Source organism: Schistocerca cancellata, chromosome 5 (genome assembly GCF_023864275.1).
Source record: "Schistocerca cancellata isolate TAMUIC-IGC-003103 chromosome 5, iqSchCanc2.1, whole genome shotgun sequence".
Classification (NCBI taxonomy): domain Eukaryota; kingdom Metazoa; phylum Arthropoda; class Insecta; order Orthoptera; family Acrididae; genus Schistocerca; species Schistocerca cancellata.
Genome location: NC_064630.1, coordinates 418,432,726 through 418,454,857, shown reverse-complemented (window position 1 = coordinate 418,454,857; position 22,132 = coordinate 418,432,726). Strand labels below are relative to the sequence as shown.

At 45.8% G+C, this 22,132-nt stretch overlaps 1 protein-coding gene across 1 annotated transcript in view; it reads right to left on the bottom strand.

The window, feature by feature from the left end:
* Window positions 1-22,132, bottom strand: part of LOC126187777 (bestrophin-4) — a 554,440-nt gene that overhangs the window by 202,922 nt on the left and 329,386 nt on the right. The window contains exon 4 of the mRNA XM_049929045.1: window positions 14,379-14,508. Coding sequence (XP_049785002.1) covers window positions 14,379-14,508 — 130 coding nt within the window. The remainder of the gene's footprint in view (window positions 1-14,378; window positions 14,509-22,132) is intronic.

Genomic DNA, 22,132 nt, shown 5'->3' with positions numbered 1-22,132 from the left:
TGGACAAATATATTATACTAGAATTAACATGTGATTACATTTTCACGGAATTTGGGTGTATAGATCCTGAGAAATCATTACCCAGAACAACCAACTCTGGCCGTAGTAACGGCCTTGATAGGCCTGGGCATAGTCAAACAAAGCTTGTATGGCGTGTACAGGTACAGCTGCCCAAGCAGGTTCAGCACGATACCACAGTTCATCAAGAGTAGTGACTGGCGTATTGTGACGAGCCAGTTGCTCGGCCACCATTGACCAGACGTTTTCAGTTGGTGAGAGATCTGAAGAACGTGCTGCCCAGGGCAGCAGTCGAACATTTTCTGTATCCAGAAAGGCCCGTACATGACCTGCAAAATGCGGTCGTGCATTATCCTGCTGAAATGTAGCGTTTCGCAGGGATCGAATGAAGGATAGAGCCACGGGTCGTAACACATCTGAAATGTAACGTCCACCGTTCAAAGTGCCGTCAATGCGAACAAGAGGTGACGGAGACGTGTAACCAATGGCACCCCATACCATCACGCCGGGTGACACGCCAGTATGGCGATGACGAATACACGTTTCCTATGTACGTTCACCGCGATGTCGCCAAACATGGATGCGACCATCATGATGCTGTAAACAGAACCTGGATTCATCCGAAAAAACGACGTTTTGCCATTCGTGCACCCAGGTTCGTCGTTGAGTACGCCATCGCAGGCGCTCCTGTCTGTGATGCGGCGTCAAGGGTAACCGCAGCCATGGTCTCCGAGCTGAAAGTCCATGCCGCTGCAAATGTCGTCGAACTGTTCGTGCAGATGGTTGCTGCCTTGCAAACGTCCCCATCTGTTGACCCAGGGATCGAGACGTGGCTGCACGGTCCGTTACAGCCATGCGGATAAGTTGTTTGTCATCTCTACTGCTAGTGATACGAGGTCGTTGGGATCCAGCACGGCGTTCCGTATTACCCTCCTGAACCCACCGATTCCATATTCTGCTAACAGTCATTGGATCTCGACCAACGCGAGCAGCAATGTCGCGATACGATAAAGCGCAATCGCGATAGGCTACAATCCGACCTTTATCAAAGTCGGAAACGTGGTGATACGCATTTCTCCTCCTTGCACGAGGCATCACAACAACGTTTCACCAGGCAATAGAATTTGTGTATGAGAAATCGGTTGGAAACTTTCCTCATGTCAGCAGGTTGTAGGTGTCGCCACCGGCGCCAATCTTGTGTGAATGCTCTGAAAAGCTAAACATTTGCATATCACAGCATCTTGTTCCTGTCAGTTAAATTTCGCGTCTGTAGCATGTCATCTTCGTGGTGTAGCAGTTTTAATGGCCAGTAGTGTATAATTATGTCAAAGACGTCCAATGATCTCTTCAGTGCAGATGCTCACCAGCATCGAACTCTTACGCGAGTCGACGAAGTGCTGCGAGCAACGAGGATAATGGGCACAGGGCACTACAGTAGTAGTGTGTGGATAAGTTGAGAGAATTTGGGTCTGTCAGGATGCGTGCTGGGGTAGTCCGTGCATTTACGATGGCCTCTGTGTCCGGATGGCTTGGTGGTCAGGGCATCTGCCTAAGCAGGAGACCCAAGATCCCGGTCCACGACAAATCTTGAACTTTCGCCATTGATTTTAATCAATGCCCACTCGCAGCCAATGTCTGTAATTCCTTGCGTCTTAGAACATAACACGGTAAAATGTGTTCATATCCTTTCTGATTTAGCATTTTCTTGAGCGCAATAAGGGATCACACCCTAACCACGAAATATACTTCCAAACTACAATACTATCTTCTCTGTACTTCACTGTTGACACTGTTGCCTGCCCTATAGGAATTCACCAAACCGAAACCCTTCCATCCGCCACAGCATACACCATGATTCGTCACTCCGTATCACTCCTTTCGGGTCATCCACTGTCCAGAGGCGTCGTTTACACCTCATCAAGCTCCGATTAGCGCCGATTACAGTAACGTCTGGCGTAAGAAGAACTGCTCGACCGTCGTACCCCATTCTTTTCAACTTTCTAATAGGTCTACAGTCCGCTCTTGTGTCTGGCTGATAGGTCTGAATGTTAAGTACATGTTAATTCGTGGAGTGGTTTTGGAGTTCGCGTAATCGCATGACGACCAGCAGCTTTCCTGGGTTTTGGAGTCATTTGGTCTCTGGGGCGGAGGTGCTGCTTCCGAAGTGTTACTTATTTCTGAGTCCGGACATCAAATGATTCACTGTGATATGCGAACTATTTGTTCCGATTACAGAAAACTGAAAGAATTGGCAACTGCATTATCCTGCGCTCGACTGTGAATGCATGAGTAATTTTACAGTTTTCGTGAACAGTGGGTCGGTTTAGGGTGCACGCACTTAGTTGGTATCCAACAAAACGTAGCATGTCATTCTTAACATAGAGAAATCTACACACATAAAAGTAACTTCGGGCGTACTCCTTGGGCGTCTGAAAGGACACTAAACACAAAAACGCGACGCACCACGAAGGAATCCAAATGGGACGGAAATCGGTAAATGTGGTGTATGTGTACAGACAAACAAATGATTACAATTTCAGGAAAATTGGATGATTAATTCAAGACGAAAGTACTTCAAAAATTGAGGAAGTCAATAACGCATTGGTTCGCCTCTGGTCCTCATACAAGCAGTTACTCCCCTTGCCACTGACTGTTAGAATTGTTGTATGCCCTCCTGTGGGATACCTGTCCAATAGGTGCGTCTCATTGCCAAAATCTCGAGCTGATTGGAGGGCCCAGTCTGTAATGTTCCAAATGTTCTTAACTGGTGAGAGATCCGGCGACCTTCCTGCCAGAGGTATGGTTTGGCAAACATGAAGACAAGGAGTAGAGACTCTTGCCGTTTGCGGGCGGGCATTATCCACCTGAAATGTAAGCCCAAGATGGCTTGCCACGAATGGCAACAAAACGGGGCGTAGAAAATCGTCGACGTACCGTTGTGCTGTAAGGGTGCCGCAGATGGTAACCAAAGGAGTCCTGCTAAGGTAAGAAATGGCACCACAGACCATCATTCCTGTTTGTCGGGCCGTATGGCAAGCGACAAATGGTTCAAATGGCTCTGAGCACTATGGGACTTAACATCTTAGGTCATCAGTCCCCTAGAACTTAGAACTACTTAAACCTAACTAACCTAAGGACATCACACAACACCCAGCCATCACGAGGCAGAGAAAATCCCTGACCCCGCCGGGAATCGAACCCGGGAACCCGGGCGTGGGAAGCGAGAACGCTACCGCACGACCACGAGAGGCAAGCGACAGCCAGGTTGTTATCCCACTGGTCCAGACATGTCTTCGGCCTGGAATCCCATTAACTGGAATAGAATTGTCTGCAGTGATGAGCCCGACTTCGAACTGAGCCCCCGTGACCTGCGAAGACATGTCCTGGAGGCGTCCCGTACAGCGAATCCATACAAACCTGACTGTCTCCCGTCATATGACCCGACAACCTGGATTGCCACTGCATTTCATTGCAGGACCCCTTTGCTTGTCATTTGCGGCACCGTAACAGCACAGCAGTGCGTCGATGACATTCTACGCCGTGTTTTGTTGCCCTTCATGGCAAGCCATCCTGGGCTTACATTTCAGCTATATAATGCCCGCCTGCAAACGGCAAGAGTTTCCACTGTTTGTCTTCGTGCTTTCCCATTACTATCTTGCCCACTGTTATGAGCAGGGCCGCTATAATGTGGCTGTTTGACAGAATTTGGCACGATATCCGTCAGGAATATATCCAACAACTCTGTCAATTAATGTCAAGCTGAATAACTGCTTGCATAAGGGCCAGAGCCCCAATTTGTGAAGCACTTTTGTCTTAAATAAATCATCCAATTTTTCTGAAATGCTAATTATTTTTTATCTGTACTTGTACAAGAAACCTACAGATTTCTGTTCCATTCATATAAATCCTTCGCAGTGCGTCGGTTTTTATGTCTTAGACTGTATGTGAATATCCTTATCAATGAGATCGGATAGGCCATAGGGATTTCCGTGAATGATGCTGTTGTACACATAGAAGTCGAAATGTTAGAAAATTGTAGCGAAATACAGGAGGACCTGCGTCAATGCGTGGTGCACGGATTGACACTTGACGTTGAACATAAACGAACGTAAAGCATTGCACAAAAAAAAAGGCAGAAGGACTCATTAAGACTACAGGATTGGAGAACAATCATTGCAAGCAGTCACATCCATGAAAGATCTGGGAGTATGCATACGGAGCGATTTGAAGTGGAACGGCCACTTAAAATTAATTGCAGGAAAGGCCAATGCCAGACGGATTCACTGGAACAATCATCAGGAGATGTAGTTCACTCGAAAAGGAAGAAGCTTAGGTAACAATTTTTCGACATTTGGTTCAATGTTGCTCCTCAGTTTGGAATCCGTACCACATAGGATTGATAGAGGAAATAGAGAAGATTCAAAGAAGAGCAGCACGTTTTGTTGCAGATCCATTTAGTCAGTGCGAAGGCGTCACGCAGAACTCAGCCACCTCCAATGGCGGACAATGTAAGAGACGCGTTCAGGGGATAGCGATGTGCACATACAGAGATGGCGGCTGTCTTATGTACACAAGGTATAAAGGGGTAGTGTATTGGCGGAGTTGTCATTTGTACCCAGGGGATTCATGTGAAAAGGTTTCAGATGTGATTATGCCCGCACGGCGGGAATTAGCACAGACTTTCAATGCTGTATGGTACTTCGAAAAAGATGTATCGGACATTCCATATCGGAAATCTTTAGGTAGTTCAATACTCCGAGATCCACAGTGTCAAGAGTGTGCCGAGAATACCAAATTTAAGGCATCACTTCTCACCACAGACAACGCAGTGGCTGACGGCCTTCACTTAACGACCGGGAGTAGCGGTGTCTGCAAAGAGTTAAAAGTGCTAGCAGACAACCAACACTGCGTTAAATAACCGCAGATATAAACGTGGAATGTACGAGGAACGTATGCGTAAAAACAGTGCGACGAAATTTGGTGTTAGTGGGCTACGGCAGCAGACGACCGACGCGAGTGCCTTTGCTCACAGCACGACTTCGCCTGCAGGACCTCTCCACGGGCTCGTGACCATATCGGCTGCACCCTGGACGACTGGAAACCCGTGGCCTGGTCGGATATGTCCCGATTTCAGTGAGTAAGAGGTGATGATAGCGTTCGAGTGTTGTGCAGAGCACACGAAGCCATGGACTCAAGTTGTCAACAAAGCGCTTTGCAAGCTGGTGATGGCTGCATAATGGTGTGGGCTGTGTTTACATGGAATGAACTGTGTCCTGTTGTCAAACTAAAACGATTATTGACTGGAAATGGCTATGCCTGATTACTTGCAGACCATATTCAGCCATTGTTGGACTTTATGTTTCCAAATAACGATGGAGTTGTTGTGGATGAAAATGCTCCATGTCACCGGGTCGCAATTGTTCGCTTTTGGTTTGACGAACATTCTGGGAAATTTGAGAGAATGATTTGGCCACCCATCTCAATTTAGGGGATGCAACTGAGAGATCATTTCATACACAAAATCCTATACCAGCAACACTTTCGCAGTTGTGGCCGGCTATAGAGGCAGCATGGGTCAATATTTCCGCAGGGTACTTCCAACGACTTGTTGAGTCAGCGCCATGCGGAGTTGCTGCACTGTGCCGGGCAAAGCAAGGTCCGTCAGGATAATAGTCGGTATCATATTTTTGCCACCTCAGTGTATATCAGGTTATGGTGTACCGCCAGAACTCCGAATGCTTTCGTTCTTGGAAGAGTCAACTACTGCTACTTAAATCTTACTAAAAGATCAGTAAAGTAAAAAAGAGAGATTCGAGCTCCCAGAGAGGCTTATCAACATTTCCTTTTTTTTCCCTGTGGACCTCTCGCAACTGGAACATGAAAGGAGGAAGTGATAGTGGCACACTAAGTATATCCTGCTACACACCATAATATGGCTTGCGGAGTATAGATGTAGGTGACGGTATCCTGGAGTCATTAGCTGGCTGGAGGTGAGATTTTATGGACTTGACGACCTCTCACTGACGGAAATACATTTGTATTGGAAATTACGTTTGTTTTCGTGCTCTTTCTGCGTAACTTTTAACGCACTGACATTGAACTGTATTCATGTTTTGTCTTTGTGGAGATTACTGGCCTAAGTTAGTAGTAGTAGTCAGCTAGAGACTATGAAGTGATGGTGGTGTAAAAATTCCAGCAAAGATGTCGGACCTTTGAGTATTCCTCAGGGTAGTTGGGTAGCTACAGGGCTTTTAATTAATGACTTGTGAGTTGTCCACTCTTGACACTATCTCAAGGGTCAAAGTCAGGCTGGCGACCCTTATTCAGACTAGCACTGCAAGTGTAGCAGTGTAGAAAAGTAATCGGTGTCCGCTAGTAAAAGTTTCCGATGAAATCAGCATAGCAGTACGTCAGGCAATTTGTCTAGTGCACGCCACACCTCATAGTATTAATGATGTGTGTGGTACGCTCTGAGGCTAGACTGATCACATACAGACAATTAAGAAATATTAAAATGCCAGGAAATAGCTCGTTTACAGATTGGTCAAGGACAACGGAATCATTGTGTGTGCTGATGAGAGTATTCCCTTTATGCTTGCATCGAATGAATTCACCTGTGTTTCGGTTGGAGTTACAATTAATGTCGTGAACAACCAAGAAACTGCGCCAGCCAAACAACTTATGACAACATGTCTGCATGCTCCCACGCTACACCAAAACTTGAAACTCAAGCCCAATATTCAAAACACGAACGCTCGTGAGCAGATACCTGAATAACATGTTGCCGTCTTACGCAAGGTCCAGTCAAGGTAGCATGCTGTTGTCTTTCTTCGTACTGTTTGTGTCTACATCGTGTGGATGAGTGCCGGTGAAGTATAATGCTGTAACTTTGCTACTGTCGATGAAAACAACGTCGAGGCTGAAAGTCATTGATGAGGTACAGTCAACTCCTCTGAAGTACGATAAACGGACTTAGTTTCCCATTCGACGGAGGGATTACTATCTTGAGTCATAAGTCCGCGCTCCATTAGATACTGTCAGGAGGAATATACGTAGGCGTAAATATTCGTAATAATAACAACCCGTCCACCACCTCGCGTCCCCTTCGAGCCTGGCAATGAAAATTTCTTATTCTGACATTTTCTGTACATACGTACTACAGCCTCGACGGGTGTATCGACCATAGAACAAACACTGAACACGTTCGTCTCATTAACCCTGTTGCGGGACTCCAGATAAGCAGCGAACACTAGGGTGCGTAGACGCTGTGGCATATGCAGGTTTGGATCGGTATTGGAAGTGTGCACGGTTATCCGAGTGGTTAAGGCAACCGCTCGCGACAAGCAGGAAAACCGGGTACTAGCTCCAATCTGCCAAATTTTAATGTGTCAGCAATAGGTATTACTTCCATACCTAATACAGCTGATGTCAAAAACTGTCGCAAATGCAAGAAAATTTGGTAATGAAAAGTTCTTCGACCTCCAGGATTCTAACCGGTTACAAGCAAGGCGAGAGCCACCACGCAAGAGTACACAAGCGAACTCGGCTACAGAGTGGGATGCCATTGTATTGTGTTGTATTGTATTGTACGTTAACCGGGGACCTAGAAACGACGGAGAGGCTCCGTCCCCGCCGCAGCCGCAGTGGTCCACAATCCCACGACGACTACCGCAGTCCGCTTCACCCCTCCGTCGCCCCACACTGAACCCAGGGTTATTGTGCGGTTGGCCCCCGGTAGACCCCCCAGGGAACGTCTCACACCAGACGAGTGTAATCCCTATGTTTGCGTGGTAGAGTAATGGTTGTGTACGCGTACGTGGAGAACTTGTTTGCGCAGCAGTCGCCGACGTAGTGTAACTGAGGCGGAATAAGGGGAACCAGCCCGCATTCGCCGAGGCAGATGGAAAACCGCCTAAAAACCATCCACAGACTGGCCGGTTCACCGGACCTCGACACAAATCCGCCGGGCGGATACGTGCCGGGGACCAGGCGCTCCTTCCCTCCCGGAAATCCGTGCGTTAGACCGCACGGCCAACCGGACGGGCGTGGGGTGCCATAAGATCGTAAGACGAGGGGCGTTCAATAAGGCAGCAGGCAGTTGACGACGCAGGCGGTAGTGCGCAAGAATTGTCTGCAGAATTTACTATGTGTCAAAATATCTTCCATGAACGCGTCCGCTCCGACTCCGTTTCCAAGCGGTTGCGATTTCTGAAGAGTTTCAGCAGCTCCTAATCCAACCTGTCTGAGGCTGCCTTAAGACAGGGGGGTTCACCACTATAATTCGACACATCTAACACTATTTTGAATGTACAGTGTAACATTTGTAGCATTGTTGTTTAGATAGGTATGAAAATTTAGCTGGTAAAGTAGATATTTCCAGATATACGTTAATATCACCATTTTTTTTTTTACTAGATTTCATGGGGGCAGTTTATACTAGTTTGTACACGTATTTCATATTTTGCGTGTAGTGTCGTGAAGCGATACAAACCACAAGTATAGGGAGTGCAGATGAACAACTTAAACGTATTGGCAGAATTCTGAGTAACCCCGCACAAGACCAGCACACGTCATATCGTTCACATCTTTGTGTTTCGGAGGCTGTGCAGTTCTTCTGTACGAATCAACACGGGTTCCTCAAGCGATCGTGAGAAAAAGCAGCCTACTCTAATCGATCTGATGTTACCTGCAGTACACATTGCATTTCAGCTCTGTCTCCTCTATTTATAACATCTTTAAGACGATCGGCATCACCACGACCGAATTCCGTAGGTTAACAACAGACACTGTCGACTTTTTCTCGTGCACTAAAATTATTAAAACATGTTATCTGTGGATATTAATCATACGATTCTGACAGTTCAAGACCACCATTAAATGTTATAAGCATGATATGTAATCGAGCTATTTCTCTCTTATTCTTAGCCTCTTCCACACGCAGTAGCTCGTAGGCAATCGAGAAAGTATATAAAATCGACAGCTGCTGTCAGTTTTTTAATGTGATTTGTGTAATACAGACGCTGCCGGTTGGACCGCATACTAAATTGTGAGTACCAGGTACCCCTGCAGCTTCATGCGCCCGACTCGTAAAATTTCAACGTTGAACATATCGTTTAGTCCCACAAGGCGCTAAGTGTGTGCGCTTCGCATTTTATTAGGTCTCTATAGTCCCCTCCCAGTACGTAACATCCAATTTACCGTAAAAAACGACGGTTCCTTTGTGTGACTTCAGTCCGGAGAGTCAAGTAGGGAAAGGCTTTGCAACAGACCCGCGCCCAAGCGATGCGCGAAACGCTTGTTGACATTTGGCTGTGGGCAAACGCAGTCACGCAGTTGTGAAACTGAAGACTATGAGGGAACGTATGAGAGAGTGCACGTTGCAAGGATCAGCCCGCACGTGCAGTATTTACAGCCGCGGAACAAGCGTACGGCTGACTGGATGTTTTTATGAAACAGCAGTATGTATGAATTGATTCCTAAGCAGCGCAAGACCCATGTGGTACGCCAGCAAGAAAGTGACAAGTGGTAAAACGACATCTTTAGTTGAAGTCGCTTAAAAATGTGTGTGAAGTGCCCAATGTGTTCGAAAAATGTAATGGAATTTACTGCCAATAATGCTTACTCGAAATTTAAAAGAAACTTGTACTATTTCAATAACATGTTTGTAGAATTAATTCTTTAAGTCGAGGTTTCTCAAGTATTGCATTTTGAATTGTCTCTATATTCTTGCCGAGGTGCGTATGTGTAATGAGGTTACACTTTAGTCCAGAGGGTAACGTATTGGGTTCTATAAAAAAAGTCTTTCTCACTCACTCCGTTTGCTCGGACCTCTTGTTAACAGTCTACGTTGAGGCACTGTGTCAAATGCTTTCCGGAAATCTAGAAATGTATCTGCCAGCTGCCCTTCATCGAAGCACGTGGATATTTCATCGTGCCCACTAAGAGCTCTTGGTATTCCTTCCAGTGTGCCGCGATCCATCGGGAACACTTTCATTGGTTTACACAATAGTCGCTGTAATTCAGTTATTATGCACAACGAGACATAGCTCCACACCAGCAGTAGACATCACTGGACATCAATTCCTGGCCAACGACCTCTCTCCGAATACATCAACAGCCACACCAGCAGCGAAAAAAAAAAAAGTTCTACGTTAATTTAGTTTATGACATTTTATTTGTAAGTAACAGTCTTCTGTTTGTATAAACGCCTGAAGATGAGCAGAACATACTCGAATCGCTTACAATATCTTAAATTGAACATGAAAGAAATAAAAGTGACTGGTAGCAGAAAATATTAAAAAGTAATTCATGAATTCCTACTTGACAGGAAATTCCAGTTTCCGTCTCGCCATTACGGTTTTCTGGGGTACTCCTTAATCTTTCATGCTAGTGCTGGTTATCTCACAAACGACGTGGCAGTGGATGTGCAATGTAGTTGTTCGGTCCGAAATACTGCTTCATCTCTAATGGCCTCATAACATTGCTTGCTTCATTTAACAACGTAAGCAGCTCCAAACATTTGATGTTGATTATTGAATTGGAAACTGTGAGGTTAGAGTGGGGAGGGAGGGGGGGGGGAGAGGGGGCGGCACGTGTGACTATGGACGGAATATGCGTCACAAGGGTAGGTGTCTAAGCTGTTTATGAAGAACTGTTGCTGCTTTTCGCGAATAATTATGACATAAATAATAAAGTCATCTTGTAATTCTGTGCCGGCAGATAGAATTTTTTTTAGCCGCTCAATTTAGTGAGTTACGTAAATTGGATATTGTCTCTTCCAGGAGAGTCTCTCCTCCCAGTAATTATAGGTGGCATTCCGAAACTAATGTCTCCTACTTGTTTGTGTTGATCTTTAGTGTCTGAGCCAGATTATCTTACTATAGTACTAATCTTTGAATCTTGTCGCTTCAAACACGATAACCCCAGGCTCCATTACAAATGGTTCAAATGGCTCTGAGCACTATGGGACTTAACATCTATGGTCATCAGTCCCCTAGAACTTAGAACTACTTAAACCTAACTAACCTAAGGACATCACACAACACCCAGTCATCACGAGGCAGAGCCTCCATTACTGTTTTAGGATGGTGGAACTCATTTCCAAAATTGGCTAGACCGTCCTACCGGATCCACCGCACACTTCTGATTTAGCAACTGCACACTCCTATCTCTTTGTGCCTATGAAGGATGGGCTAAATGTTGATATTCTTCATACTTAGACGTCGCCATCAAGGCCAGTTAACGTTATTACGAGCGCGGCATTCAGGCTCTTGTTTACAGCTGGCAATAGTGGATTACGAATGATGGTGACTATCTGAAAAGCTGAAAGTATCTAGCGGAAACCTTGTCCTGTTTAATTCTATAATTTTGCGTTCTGTATCTGTTGTGGTTCCAAGAGAATAAATAGAAGGTATTAGATTCGAGATGAAATACACTCCTGGAAATTGAAATAAGAACACCGTGAATTCATTGTCCCAGGAAGGGGAAACTTTATTGACACATTCCTGGGGTCAGATACATCACATGATCACACTGACAGAACCACAGGCACATAGACACAGGCAACAGAGCATGCACAATGTCGGCACTAGTACAGTGTATATCCACCTTTCGCAGCAATGCAGGCTGCTATTCTCCCATGGAGACGATCGTAGAGATGCTGGATGTAGTCCTGTGGAACGGCTTGCCATGCCATTTCCACCTGGCGCCTCAGTTGGACCAGCGTTCGTGCTGGACGTGCAGACCGCGTGAGACGACGCTTCATCCAGTCCCAAACATGCTCAATGGGGGACAGATCCGGAGATCTTGCTGGCCAGGGTAGTTGACTTACACTTTCTAGAGCACGTTGGGTGGCACGGGATACATGCGGACGTGCATTGTCCTGTTGGAACAGCAAGTTCCCTTGCCGGTCTAGGAATGGTAGAACGACGGGTTCGATGACGGTTTGGATGTACCGTGCACTATTCAGTGTCCCCTCGACGATCACCAGTGGTGTACGGCCAGTGTAGGAGATCGCTCCCCACACCATGATGCCGGGTGTTGGCCCTGTGTGCCTCGGTCGTATGCAGTCCTGATTGTGGCGCTCACCTGCACGGCGCCAAACACGCATACGACCATCATTGGCACCAAGGCAGAAGCGACTCTCATCGCTGAAGACGACACGTCTCCATTCGTCCCTCCATTCACGCCTGTCGCGACACCACTGGAGGCGGGCTGCACGATGTTGGGGCGTGAGCGGAAGACGGCCTAACGGTGTGCGGGACCGTAGCCCAGCTTCATGGAGACGGTTGCGAATGGTCCTCGCCGATACCCCAGAAGCAACAGTGTCCCTAATTTGCTGGGAAGTGGCGATGCGGTCCCCTACGGCACTGCGTAGGATCCTACGGTCTTGGCGTGCATCCGTGCGTCGCTGCGGTCCGGTCCCAGGTCGACGGGCACGTGCACCTTCCGCCGACCACTGGCGACAACATCGATGTACTGTGGAGACCTCACGCCCCACGTGTTGAGCAATTCGGCGGTACGTCCACACGGCCTCCCGCATGCCCACTATACGCCCTCGCTCAAAGTCCGTCAACTGCACATACGGTTCACGTCCACGCTGTCGCGGCATGCTACCAGTGTTAAAGACTGCGATGGAGCTCCGTATGCCACGGCAAACTGGCTGGCACTGACGGCGGCGGTGCACAAATGCTGCGCAGCTAGCGCCATTTGACGGCCAACACCGCGGTTCCTGGTGTGTCCGCTATGCCGTGCGTGTGATCATTGCTTGTACAGCCCTCTCGCAGTGTCCGGAGCAAGTATGGTGGGTGTGACACACCGGTGTCAATGTGTTCTTTTTTCCATTTCCAGGAGTGTAGATAGATCTCAGCTGTTGGGTAGAAGGCATATGAGACGCATACAATGCTTTCCTGTAACATTTCTTGCAAAAAAAATATCAAGCAACAAGTTTTCTTAAAACGAAACGCCCAATTAAAAAATTATAAAGCTATCGAAATCATGTCTGGTATAATTCCACTGTCCAAAACAACATTTGTAAGTTTGATGTGTTGTGTACCAGGCAAGAGATAAACAATAAATGCCGCGAGAGGCCGTCAAAACGCAGGCACAACCATTCTCCTCGCGCTTCTCATTTCCAAGCTGCATCCTCCAGACGGCGCTCGCGAGTAAGGACATCTTTCTGCTTCCGTGTCACTTTTCTACAGCTTGTCATGTACGTCCACCGATGGGGTGGATGGCCAATGGGGAACGCTGTCAACTACAGACTGGTTTGCTTCCCCCTCGTACAGGCGGACGTGGAAATAACACACAGAATTACCAGTCAACAGACAGTTCACTTTAAAGCATGCAGTTAGCTCAGAACGGAACCCTGAAGACTATTTTCCGATTAAGAATTCGTTACTTCGGGGAACTTCGAAAAGTAACAGAGTGTCTGCACACATTACTCTCAGTGATACAATATCGCAGATTGCAAAGAGACAGCGAAGTTAGTTACATATTATATTAGGTTTTGGACATGAAGTCACACAGATCAAACTGAACCAAACTATTATTTTGTAATATACTCTTAATAAATGTTATTAGTTACTGTGTCGCCACTTGTTTGCTATAGTGCCGCCCTATTGGACAATTGTTTATTTCAAGTGTTCATTTGAACTACCATTAAGGAACCATAGCGGGGAAACATTTTTTTTTTTATACTGTGAATGTTTGGGGTGAATTAATAGCAACAGTGAGTTATTACATTCACAGTAGTAGGTGATGGAGATTACAAATACTTAGAATAGACACATGACTATAACAGGAAGACATTAGGATATAGAATGGGGTGATTATGATTAAAGTGCAGCTACTAACGGACGTCGAATGAGGGCTTTAATTATCGCGTGGCAGTGAAACTTTGTAGATAATCCAACGCTTTAATGCGTAAACGATTTACACTGGCAAAAATTAGTTCCAGTTTTGGACACCAGATGCAAATCTGGCGCTGTACAGCATCTTGTCGACGTCTCTAGTGCTCATATTGGACAAACTGTGTAAGCAGCGGTTAGTAATAACATTATGCTTTTCTCACTTGTTTGACCTTTTCTGCCCACGTCCCGTTTCCAATCCATTACGTATGGAACATTTCTATACGTCTTTCTTGCATTCACAATACCAGATCTGCACCTGGTGGCCAAAATCGGAATTAATCTTTCTCCAGCGTAAATCGGTTCCACATTAACGCATCAGAATACCTACCAAGTTTCTCTGCCATACGATAATTACCCCCCACACAGGACCTCTGTGAGTAGCTACCCTTTAATTAAAATCACCTGGTATCTCTTGCAGTGTCAGTCTAAACAACAACAACAACAACTTACCAGCGTCGACCATGTGCTGCCAGGTTGGGAATCGCTTCTTGACGCGGAAGCTGACCCTCTGCAGAGTGATGACGTAGGACAGCACGGCGTACCGCACGATATTCCTGCGCATCAGCCGGCCTCGCTCGTCCTGCAACACGTGAGCCATCAGCTGCTGTGTTTGTCCGGGAAAACGTGACCTGCCGTCACCTATCTGCTGCGCATCTCTTACCTCACCCACACATGTCGGCTGTCATCAGCTTCTTTGCTTGTTTGCGTACGTGTTGACTGCGGGATAGATAATATCCACGTAACCACGTTCGATGTACAACAGCGACTATTTAAAGATTTTTCCTTTGAATGACCGAGTACATGCCTTACTGCGATGCGATTGGTGGCTGCCAGGCGTTTAAAATCCTGTTTTGTTGTGCCCGGCAGAAATTACCAGATATAAGGCTGAACGAATTTTGTACATAAAAGCAGGGTCAGAATGTAATAGAATTGCTTATGCAGGGATTCTCAAAACATTACGGTGAAATATTGTACAGATGACAGACTCAAACCTGAGTACTCTAAGATAGAGAACTGAAGACGGGGAGGGAGAAAAAGAGAGAGAGAGAGAGAGAGAGAGAGAGAGAGAGAGAGTGTTCATACAGAGGTATTAAGGACCACTGGCATCCCTCTAGGTTTTGCAGCAGGAGAGTATGCATCATCGGTATGGGAAGCGTCAGCTCTTTGAAAGCTAGTAAATGTTGCCTTCAATGAGGCAGCAAAAACTTTACTGGGTGCTTGAGACTTCCAATTCTGACCACTGTTTACTATCTCGCGTGTATAGCTCCATTCCATGTCTGAAGTGCAGTCTCTGCAGAAAAAAGTGAGGAAGATGCCAACACGAGACCCAACATATACGCTACATAATCACACTGTTGTCGCGCCACGCGTGAGGTCGAGAAACAGTTTCCTCAAGAGAAGTGCCCCCTTAACAGTTCCCCCTAAGACCAGATCTTCTAGACGTATGGAAGAGGAACTACCTTGGGCTCACACGCTCATATACCTCACGCGGCCGCGCGATTTGAGGCGCCATGTCACGGATTCCGCGGCCCCTCCTGCCGGAGGTTCGACTCCTCCCTCGGGCATGAGTGTGTGTGTTATTCTTAGCATCTGTTAATTTAAGTAGTGTGTAAGTCTAGGGACCGATGACCTCAGCAGTTTGGTCCCTTAGCAATTCACACACATTTTAACATACTCCACGGCCGGCCGCTGTGGTCCGACCGCTACGGTCGCAGGTTCGAATCCTGCCTCGGGCATGGTTTGTGTGATGTCCTTAGGTTAGTTAGGTTTAAGTAGTTCTAAGTTCTAGGGGGCTATGACCTCAGATGTTAAGTCCCATAGTGATCAGATCCATTTGTACCATTTTGAACCATACTCCACGTGGAGAACACTCAATCTGCTAACACCCTGAAGATAGGGGGTTATGTGTAGGACGACTCAGGCAAATGTGGGGATATCCCATATCACCTACTCCTCTGCACAGTCTTAGACGAAGCAGCAAATTTGCAAGACTCAGTTTAACCAAAGGGCAATGCTCTAAAACTAACTAATTACTAGAGAGGAAAGATTTAGTGCTCAGTGGACACGGAAAGTTAAGAAAGTACGTTCATAACAGAGGGATTAATTGCAACTATGTTTGTACTCTGCACATGTATTCTTAGAAGTGAGCTTTTCACGGGAAACTTTACGCGTGTTTACTGACGGATTCTTTCCCCACATGCTCCAATACTGTTGCCTGAAATTATACTGTGCGAACATTTTTTTGACGACGAACTCCCTGTGGCTTGAACTTTCCTCCTTGTCCTCACACCGCCCGACGATGCACCTAATACGTCCTCTTGCGTTTCCCTTTAGAACTAAGCGATCCCACAGTCACCGCACTGAGACGAGTGTAACGGCGCAGGTTGCCCAATAGATACCACACAGCTACTGCTTGGCACGCCGGGCGCATCGCGTTATGTTGCGCTGTGGAGCACGGTCCGCGACAGTTTCTCTTCTCTCGCCTTCACAACTGCGGCAGTTTCAGACGCATAACAATGACGCGACGGGGAATTCCCTTAGACAAACGGCACTGCTCCTCTCGCCACACCAAATCGCCATGTCATAACCGTCACTTTTCTTCTAATCTTTTTTTTTTTCTTTTAGCGCGACTACTTCAGTTTTCTATGTATTAGCTTTCATTTAATAGTTCTTTCTAGTGGGATGAATGATGTCCATTCAGTAGCTAGAAAAACTATGACTTTTGCAAACACCTTATCCGTCTTCATCAAAATTTTACACCCTATCATCTAGTTCCAAACCACGAAAGTACCTGTAAATCAAGTAGAAGGTTACCTAAAATTTTATGGTATAATAACCTCTAGAGGAAAAAAGGACTCTTCCCTGAAGAAGAATATCTCTGTTATCAGCAAAATCACTGGTTTGGTTCTCAGTCCCCAAATCAAACAGACTGTCAGTTGTAATTCAGAGCAGCCGCTATGACCTCAATTTGTGGCTATCAGATGTAGAATCTCAACAGAAAATCTTAGTGTCGATTCACAGCTACTAAAGCGAAGCTGACGTAAAATCACGCGGAAATGTCCTAAAGTGATCGTCTACGAAGCTCGTAAATGCCTATAAAACTCCTCGGGCGAGCCATATTGGTCCTGTCTACATCCCGCCACATCAATGTCGAGAACTGTCAACCAACTCGCCTATTTTGTGAGTTCAGAGCGACTTCCGTAATTTGCTACGGTCATTTAGGCTCCTTAGCCAATCAGCTGCAGAAAGCTATTCTAAGTTACAAAATCCCCTCTACACTTGACTCCGCCGTGCTCGTTATCAAGTTTACAAGAAATGAAGGACAAAAAATTTCACATTACGGGAAAACCTCTGAATATATCACACTTTCTAAACTTACCCGGTTGTAGCATTGCTCCAAAATTTGAAGACACCGTCCTAAGCACACTAGACACCTCCGAAATACAAAACTAACGTTTTTTATATTTACATCTAGCGTTGATAATGGTCTCAGTCCAAAAGATTATTAAGGTAGGATATATCGATTTGAAGTCACCGATTTGTGGTTATATTCCGTAGACTACTAAACTGCGGGTATGTTGATTGCTGCAGCAAATAGTCCCTCACATTTTGTATAGATTACGATCGATTGATTTAGCAGGTCATTGAGCTGCAATAGGGTGCCTGAGTGTACGCCAAAGCATGAATGTATGCGGGCAGCCCTTTGAATATACACTGAAGCGCCAAAGAAAACTGTTATAGGCATACGTGTTCAAATACAGATATATGTAAAGAGACAGCATACGACGCTGCGGTCAGCAACGCCTATACAAGACAACAAGTATCTGACACAGTTGTTAGCTCGGTTACTGCTGCTACAATGGCAGGTTATCAAGATTTAAATCAGATTGTACGTGGTGTTACAGTCGGCGGACGAACGACGCCACACAGCATTTCCGAGGTAGCGATGAACTCCGGATTTTTCCGTACGACCATTTAACGAGTGTACCGTGAATATCAGGAATCCGGTAAAACATGAAATCTCGGAAATCACTGCGGCCGGAAAAAGCTACTGCAAGAAAGAGACCAACGACGATCGAAGAGAATCGTTCAACGTGACAGAAGTGCAACTCTTCCGCACATTGATGCAGATTTCAATGCTGGGCCATCAACAAGAGTCAGCGTGCGAACGTTCAATGTAACATCGTCGATATGGGCTTTCGGAGCCGAAGGCTCACTCGTGTACCCTTGATGACTGCACAGCACAAAGCTTTACGCCATGCCTGGGCCCCTCATCACTGATACTAGGCTGTTTATGACTGGAAGCATGTTGCCTGGTCGGACGAGTCTCGTTTCAAATTGTATCGAGCGGATGGACGTGTTCAGGTATGGAGACAACCTCATGAATCCATGGACCCTGAATGTCAGCAGGGTCTGTCAAAGCTGGTGGAGGCTCTGTAATGGTGTAGGGCGTGTGCAGGGTGAGTGATACGTGCCCCTGATACGTCTAGACACGACTCTGACAGGTGACACGTACGTAAGCATCCTGTCTGATCACCTACATCCATTCATAACCACTGTGCATTCCGACGGACTTGGGCAATTGCTGGAGGACAATGCGGCGCCCCAAACGTCCAGAATTGCTACACAGTGACTTCAGGAACAGTCTTCTAAGTTTAAACACTTCCTATGACCACCAAACGCCCCAGACATGAACATTATTGAGCTGATCTGGGATGCCTTGCAAAGCGCTGTTCAGAAGTGATCTCCACCCCTTCGTACTCTTGCGGATTTATGGACAGCCATGCAGGAATCATGGCGCCAATAAGTTTGGAATAAACTTCATGTTCACAACAATCTGAATGAATGGGCCCAAGACGTGGTACAAAAAGCCCCACCAAAACACAGAACCACTACCGGCCTGAAATACATCCTCCATACACTGCATGTTAAGAGCTTCATTGCGCCGCCGTTGCGCTCGTCGCCTCGCTCCTTTGAAAAAGGGAAACTCGTGATTCGTAGAACGACAGTAAGCAGTGTCCAGTTTATATGTTAGCTGGCTCATTGAAAAGTACAACTTTAAATGCCGCTGTGAATAGTGATTTTTTACGAGGTATCCGACTTCAAACGTCCGTTCCACGCAGTTCCCTTGGCAACGTTCGCTTGGAAACCAGTTGAGACGGACCTGCATTGTCTAGCAAGATAGTCCTTGTTTTTTTGACCTATTGTCATTGACAAGATGTGACACTGGCCTCCACTTTCTCCGACCACAATTCTTACGTAGTCTTACATGACTGCGGTTGGTACACATTCCTTGTCTAAACTTTGGACCGTAGACGTTGAAATACCAACAAATAGAGCAGCTTCATTCACTGGGCACTCCACACACGTCCTTTCTGCCACATTTATACGTCTACGCATCTTACAGCGTTGATTCCACACAGCCGACTGGCACGTGCACACCGCTTCGCTGCCACGACCTGCGTGAGCAGTCGAGTGCCTCATGACAGCTCGCTGCCAATCCTAAACCATTTAGTGCGCTCCGAAAGACGTGTGGCTGTAAAATAACGGAACTGATCCTCTCACAAAGTAAGTACGCATGCGGCAAAGATGAACGACCAATAACTGTGAAATGTGAAGCCTTCTCGGTCGAATACGACGTCTCTGGTGTCTGTAGACAAATCACTTTGCCCGTGAAGTTTGTGTAACAGCTTTTTTGTTTTGCCGCAAAAATCGTAAAGGTAATAATAGAGCAATGACCTGTTACGTTTCATATGGAACTTGGAAAAACTGCCACTGAAATCTATCTTGCACTAAAAAAGACTGTTTATCAAGTACGCGAGTTTTCGAGTGGTTCAAAATGGTTCAAATGGCTCTGAGCACTATGGGACTTAACATCTATGGTCATCAGTCCCCTAGAACTTAGAACTACTTAAACCTAATTAACCTAAGGACAGCACACAACACCCAGCCATCACGAGGCAGAGAAAATCCCTGACCCCGCCGGGAATCGAACCCGGGAACCCGGGCGTGGGAAGCGAGAACGCTACCGCACGACCACGAGATGCGGGCTTCGAGTAGTTCGATCGTTTCCAAGACGGCCGAGAAGGCGCTGAAGATGACTCACGCCCGGGACGTCCATCAACATGAAAAGGAGATGAAAATATCGAAAAAGTAAACAATATGATTCGAACTGACCGTCGGTTGAGAATTCGATCGATTGCTGAAACTGTAGGAAGTGCCAAAGAGTGCGTAAGACAAATTTTACATAACCAATTTAACATGAGGAAAGTGTGTGCGAAACTGGCGCCAAAAATTCTCACGGTGGATCAAAAAGAAGCTCGTGAAAATGTTTGTGCTGACACTCTGAATAATTTGAAAAATGATCTTAATTTCTTGGAAAGAGTGGTAACATGTGAAGAATTTTGGTTTTTCACTTATTATCCAGAAACTAAGCGCCAATCTACGCACAGGAAGGTCCCAATTTCACCGAGAGTGAAAAAAGTTCGAATGAGCAAAACAAGATTCAAAGCGATGATAATAGTTTCTTTCGATGCTCATGGAATTGTGCATCTTCACTGGGTTCCTTAACGCCAAACTATTAATCAGCATTACAACCTCGAGATTCTTGCTCACCTCTGTGAAACAGTAAGAAAAAAAAAAACGACCCGAATTGTGGAAGAAGTCATGGGTTCTGCATCAAAACAACGCACCGGCTCAGACCGCATTATCTGTTAAGAGATTTCAAGCGAAGTACACCATCCCAGTGTTAGAGCAACCGCCTTATTCGCCTGACCTAGCACACTGTGATTTATCCGTACCCCAAGGTCAAATATACATGAAAAGGAACAAGATTTCAGTCTGTTGAAGCAGTGAAAGCAAAGTGGCACGTGTCATCAGGAAGCTCAGAGAGTTGTAGGGATAGAGGAGGGGAGTGTGTTAAGTGTGACTATAACTAAATCTGAATGTCTTTGAAATAAAATGTTTTACAACATAGTCCCGTTATTTTATAGCCATACCTCATGAGTGGAGTGCCCAATATTTCGTCGGGTGAACTTAGATCGATTCGAGTGCGGGCAACAACACGTACGACCGCCGCTCGCAGTGTTGGAAATGTTGTTGAAACGATTTATTAAAAATTACCAATCACAACCGATTTTTAAAAACACATGAAGAGAGTAGGCATTATGTACAAAAGATTGTAACCAAGCGTCTGTTAACAAGTTTATGGCATAATTAATGCCAACGTCGCCGCATATACGAACTGTAACCGATACGGTCATCTTTTAAACAGTTAACTTACTGATGTGGGACGGATAAAAGGTGATGAACTGCTGTTTTATTATCGTAAATTATGATCAGTTCATTAGTAATGCTAATGCCCTGTAACTTTTCATCTGTAAGGCATTCCCTAGACACGTTGCATCATTTGCAATGCTACGGCGGAATTACGATGTGCTGCAGTTTGCACTGTGGGACGAGTAACCAGATCCCACAGAAGAGGCAGTAAATGCATGCAACAAAAATAGCTGAGTGCTGAGAGAAACGTTAGCACTGCATGGAACTTGCAGAGCAGTTCTCTCTGTCTTTCATAAACTATGGCCGGCCGCGGTGGTCTCGCGCTTCTAGGCGCTCAGTCCGGAACCGCGTGACTGCTACGGTCGCAGGTTCGAATCCTGCCTCGGGCATGGATGTGTGTGATGTCCTTAGGTTAGTTAGGTTTAAGTAGTTCTAAGTTCTAGGGGACTGATGACCACAGATGTTAAGTCCCTTAGTGCTCCGAGCCATTTGAACCATAAACTATGAAACATTCAAGTAATATGTAACTGCTTTGTTCCCTTTTACTTTTCCCTGTACAATTTGCAACCATTTTACGCGGAAAAGAGCTGAATTGTAAACAGAATCAAAATTAAACTATGATAGTAGAAGCAGTGCAAAATGAAAATTAACCGTCGAATTCTCATTTTAAAATTTATTCACCTCAAATTATCTTTATGTCTCCGTGAGGTTCAAAACTTGGTAAAAAATTTTACGAACTTACGTATCAGTGTAGAACGAGAAACGTTTACTCTTAAGTGAGCAGTAGTACAGTGCGTGTACGAAACTGAGCGCGTTCAAACAAGAACCCTGTTCGTACAGATCGTTTTTTTATCAGTTCTGCAAGTTTAACTAAATCAATAACTATTGTTGTAGCTCCTAAGCAGGAATGTTAAGATGAAAGCAGT